This window comes from Octopus bimaculoides, chromosome 7, assembly GCF_046866305.1.
Source record: "Octopus bimaculoides isolate indiv1 chromosome 7, ASM4686630v1, whole genome shotgun sequence".
Taxonomy (NCBI): Eukaryota; Metazoa; Mollusca; class Cephalopoda; order Octopoda; family Octopodidae; genus Octopus; species Octopus bimaculoides.
The window spans coordinates 89,547,318-89,553,317 of record NC_142934.1 but is presented as its reverse complement, the minus strand read 5'-3'; the positions used below and the strand labels follow the sequence as shown (position 1 = coordinate 89,553,317).

Genomic DNA, 6,000 nt, shown 5'->3' with positions numbered 1-6,000 from the left:
ATTTATCTATCTATCTATCTATATCTATCTATCTATCTATCTATCTATCTATCTATCTATATATATATATATATATATATATATATATACACGCACATATAAGAGGGATGACCACTAAGTGGACATCCAATATGCTAGATGTAGACCTCATATGGTCTGACCACTGGTTTTAAATTGATATTAATCAAATTAATATTCAAATTTTTACACTTATTATTTAAATTTATATATATATATATATATATATATATATATATATATATATATATATATATATATATATATATATATTTATATATATATATATTATGTATACTCTTTTACTTGTCTCAGTCATGCTGGAGCACTGCCTTTAGTCGAGCAAATCGACCCCAAGATTTATTCTTTGTAAGCCTAGTACTTGTTCTATCGGTATGTGTGTACACATACATATATATATATGTATATGTGCAAGTGCACATGTATGTATGTATGTGTGTGTGCATGTATGTGTATGTATGTATGTGATGGCGCGTAGCTTGATGGTTAGAGCATTCGCTCACGATCATAAGGTTGTGAGTTCAGTTCCTGGTGATGTGTTGAGTCCTTGAGCAAGATATTTTATTTTACGTTGCTCCAAGCCACTCAGCTTGCAAAAATGAGTAGAACCTGTATTTCAAACCCTAACGCTAACCCTAACCCCACCATCACTTGACAACCATTGCTGGTGTGTTTACATCCCTGTAACATTAGCGGTTCAGCAAAATAGACCAATAGAATAAGTACTAGGCTTACAAAGAATATATCTTGGGGTCGATTTGCTTGACTAAAGGTGGCGCTCCAGCATGGCCACTGTCAAATGACTGAAACAAGTAAAAGAATAAAAGAACTCTGTGGAAAGATGTTTCTGAAAGTAATGGGTGCTGCAGTGTTTTTAGATTCTATGAACATGTCTATGAGTGGCCAAAGTTGTCATTGGTAAGATGGTGAAGAATATTTGGGGTTTCTACCAAATCAGCTGCTACATGTTGAATCTTTGGTGTGTTAATGCTCAGAGAAGCAAGTTATTCAAGATATGGTAAGTGAGTGATGGTGAGTACTCATGGGGTTACATATTTCAGGACAGCTTCCAGTAAATCGATATTCTGGACAAGATGGGTGTTCCAGGCTAGAGATGCAAATTGTGTAAATGTACCATAACCAAATATAGCTTTATATATGAGAGATAGATGGTGAGAAGCTAACAAAGCTCTTGCTGGGTGATTCCAAGGTACCTTTGGCCTTTTTGACAATTGTTGGCAATTGACTAGTGACCGAGACCTTCGGAAACATGCTGTGCTTGAGAAGACTCGACAAGCCAAGTGAGACCATAGTCCATGGCCTGTGCCAGTGGGTGTAACCAGCCCACTTATGAATACCCCTCGTTCATTGGACAATAAACTTTGCTTGCAAAAACCTGTTGAGGCAAGTGAAATCAAAATCGCTGACGTGGCTGATGACAGTACCGCCTGATTGGCACTCGTGCCAGAGGAATGTTAAAAGGACCATCCAAGTGTGATCATTGCCAGGGCCACTGACTTGCTCCTGTGCCGATGGAATGTAAAAAGCACAATTTGAGCGTGGTTGTTGCCAGCGCTGCCTTACTGGCACATGTGCCAGTGGCATGTGAAAAACAACATTTGAGTGTGGTCGTTGACAGTGCCACTGGACTGGCTCCTGTGCAGGTGGCACATAAAAAACACCTTTTGAGCGTGGTCGTTCCCAGTACCACCTAACTGGCCCTCATGGCGGTGGGACGTAAAAGCACCCACTACACTCTTGGAGTGGTTGGCGTTAGGAAGAGCATTCAGCTGTAGAAACTTTGCCAGATCAGATTGGAGCCTGGTGCAGCCTTCTGGCTTGCCAGTCCTCAGTCAAACTGTCCAACTCATGCCAGCATGGAAAACGGACGTTAAATGACGACGACGACGATGCTGATGATGATGATGATGCTTAGGCTGTATTCACTAGCAGACTTCCTAAGGCTAGTGTTGTGGAAAGAATTGGTAAATTTTTGGTTTTATGTGTACATAACATTTTATTTGGCAAGTATTATAATTGTTTCTTTCACTTTTCTTTCAGATGATGAAAGCTTTGTCAGACAAAAAAGGGGCCAATACAAATAGCCATTCAAGAAAGACAAATCTGGATGGCAGCCCTCAGATAGAAAACAGGAACCTCCACTGTAGCTCTTTGACTGTACGAGAACTAGAATTTACAATGGTTGGTAAAAGTTCTTCATATAATGTGTTTTTGTTTATCTACAGTGTTAACCTTGATCAAGTAAGCTTATGATTAACATTCCAAATGTGACCATCCTGTTTTGTTGTTTTTTTTGTTATGTGCAGGAAACTCTGAACTAGATTTTCCAATGTGGCTTTTTTTTTAAAGATGGTAGAATGGGAGTTGATGAAGATTTGGCTGTTATTTCTAGTATGTCAAACAACCTTTTAGAAGTTTCCTTGTTCGCTTGTTACATAATTAATCTGTTATTATGAGTTGGAGTGGTGGGAAGAGTAAAACAATAGATTCAATGAAAAACAAATAGAAAAATGGGTTCCAATACAATAAACAAAATATTTTAATTCAGTTCTATATTTAAGAGATGAGGAATTATGTACCTGCAGTACTAGGCAGTGGCTCTCATGGCTTCTGATCTTAATTGATTGGAAGTGTTATTGTGTACATTGTTTTGTCTTGGTATAAAAAGATGGGCTACAGCAAATATTCTGCTTAATACCACAGATTTGCTTATTCACTCTCGGTACATGCACTGTCCTCAGATTGACACCCAAACACTCTGAAATGTTAATAATGGAGCTTGCGGCATGAATGCCAAGCAGTACAGCATATCATTTCTAAATTTCTGGCAGGGTGAATTGCGTCATGGTGCTATTTTTCTCACAGACTGTGCCCAACTGACCCTACTATACAGTGTAAAACAAACAGTGTGCATGCATGAAGTTAAAAATATAAAATGGCGACAGTTTACCCATCACATCTTGTATGTGTGTGTGTTAATTTTTTTTACTTTTTAGTTATATTAAAAACAATTTTACATTAATTGATAGGATTTGTCTATACTTTTGTAGATTATAAATTTATTATTCTTAAACAAGAATATCATTGAGAATGACTTTGAAGTTTCGGCCAGCTAAGGCATCATCCGATGATCTCTCTGTCAATAATATACTTGTTTAAGAATAATTAATATATGTATATTTATGTATATACATGTGTGCATGTATGTGTATGTATGTATATATATATATTTGTGGTGCCCCGTTGGTTATGGCGTTGAGGGTCCCAGTTGATCCGATCAACGGAACAGCCTGTTCGTGATATTAACGGGGGAGATTCAGTGTGACGCAGAGTGTAACAAAGCTGGCCCTTTGAAATACAGGTACAACAGAAACAGGAAGAAAGAGTGAGAGAAACTTGTGGTGATAGAGTACAGCAGAGTTCACCATCATCCCCTCGTGGAGCCTCATGGAACTTTAGGTGTTGCCACTCAATGAGCACTCACAATGCCCGGTCTGGGAATCGAAATCGTGATCTTACGACCTCGAGTCCGCTGCCCTAACCACTAGGCCATTGCGCCTCCACATACAGACATACACACACACACACACACACATATGTACATATGTAAATGTGTGTACGTATGTATGTATGTATGTATGTGTGTGTATTTGTGTATGCCCACACTCATACACGCACACTTACACATATATTACATATATCGATGAGATCAATGTAATTAAAAACGCATATATCTACTCGTTTGCTAGTTTAAATATCATCCAGGTATATCTTTTGTCCCTAAAGTAACGCCTACTAAGGGAGATAATTTAAAATTCTAAAGAAGAGTTATATTTCTTCTTTTCTTTTTTTCTATTCCTCTCCCCCGTTCTATGGCTACCCTATGAACAGTACTATTATTATGCACTTACTAAATATAATTCCGTATCTCTCGATCGATATCTCAAATTAATACGTATTTTTGCTTTCCTTTATATATCTGATTTCTTTTTTTTTTTAATTCAAATGCTTTTTTCTTCAAAGGGTTAATTGAAGTGTTTATTTTCTTTGTTTAATCCTTGGCCATCTCTGGGCTGTCCTATGATCAGAGATTTTTCAGCCATCATCATACGTGTGTGTGTGTGTGTGTGTTTAATGCATACGTGTGCATATATGTATGTATGCACACTAACATAACTATATACACAAACACAGATACATATACCTGTGTGTGTGGGTATGCTTATATGCACATGTAAGGATATCTATATGTATGTGTGTGTGTGTGTGTGTATCTTTTATCTTGTTTCAGTCATTAGACTGTGGCCATGCTGGGGCACTGTCTCGGAGAATTTTTGGTCGAATGAATCAACCCCAGTACTTTTTCTATTGATTGCTTTTACTGAACTTCTAGGTTACAAGGGACATAAACACACCAGCACTGGTTGTTAAGTGGTGGTGCGACAGACACAAACACACACACATAGATATATATATATATATACATACGTACATACATACACACAAACATACATACATACATATATATATATATATATATATATATACATATATATATATATATATATATACATATATATATTATATATATATATATATATATATATATATATATATATATATATATATATATATCATCATCATCGTTTAACGTCCGCTTTCCATGCTAGCATGGGTGGGACGATTTGACTGAGGACTGGTGAAACCGGATGGCAACACCAGGCTCCAATCTAATTTGGCAGAGTTTCTACAGCTGGATGCCCTTCCTAACGCCAACCACTCAGAGAGTGTAGTGGGTGCTTTTACGTGTCACCCGCACGAAAACGGCCACGCTCGAAATGGTGTCTTTTATGTGCCACCCGCACAAGCCAGTCCAGGGGCACTGGCAACGATCTCACTCGAAAATCCTACGGGAGCCAGTCAGGCGGTACTGGCAACGGCCACGCTCAAAATGTTGCATCTCATGTGCCACCCGCACAAGAGCCAGTCCAGGGGCACTGGCAACGATCTTACTTGGCTTGCCGGGTCTTCTCACGCACAGCACATTTCCAAAGGTCTCGGTCAGTAGTCATCGCCTCGGTGAGGCCCAATGTACGAAGGTCTTGCCTCACCACCTCAGCCCAGGTCTTCCTGGGCCTACCTCTTCCACGGGTTCCCTCAACTGTTAGGGTGTGGCACTTTTTCACGCAGCTATCCTCATCCATTCTCACCACATGTCCATACCAGCGCAATCGTCTCTCTTGCACACCACAACTGATGCTTCTAATGTTCAGCTTTTCTCTCAAGATACTTACACTCTGACGGATATTCACATTGACATTACACATCCAACGGAGCATACTGGCTTCATTCCTTGCGAGCTTACGTATGTCCTCAGCAGTTACAGCCCATGTTTCACTGCCATGTAGCATGGCTGTTCGTACGCATGCGTCATACAGTCTGCCTTTTACTCTGAGTGAGAGTCCCTTTGTCGCCAGCAGGGGTAAGAGCTCTCTAAACTTTGCCCAGGCTATTCTTATTCTAGCAGCTACACTTTCAGCGCACCCACCCCCACTACTAACTTGGTCACCCAGATAGCGGAAGCTATCGACTACCTCTAGTTTTTCACCCTGGAATGAGATAGAAGTTGTTTCCTGTTTGTTTACAGTCTTTATTGCACCTGAACATCTGCCACAAACAAAAACTAACTTGCTAGTTAACCTGCCTTTGATGTTGCTGCACCTCTTATGTGTCCATAGCTTGCACCGGGTACATCTTATAGAGTTACTACCTACTCCTTTTCTACATACTGAGCAGGGCCATCTACTTGAAGGGGTTTGTGTTTTATCTACCTTCCTACTTATTAGGATTTTGGTTTTAGCTAGGTTGACTCTAAGGCCCTTCAATTCTAGACCTTGCTTCCACACCTGAAACTTCTCCTCTAGTTCTGATAGTGACTCC

At 39.4% G+C, this 6,000-nt stretch overlaps 1 protein-coding gene across 2 annotated transcripts in view; it reads left to right on the top strand.

Annotated features, from left to right (window-relative positions):
* The window catches only part of LOC106884146 (doublecortin domain-containing protein 1), a 228,254-nt gene that overhangs the window by 151,588 nt on the left and 70,666 nt on the right, over positions 1-6,000 (top strand). For both annotated transcript variants that reach the window (XM_089355596.1, XM_089355597.1), the window contains exon 24: positions 2,101-2,241. In XM_089355596.1, the coding sequence (XP_089211722.1) occupies positions 2,101-2,241 (141 nt within the window). The remainder of the gene's footprint in view (positions 1-2,100; positions 2,242-6,000) is intronic.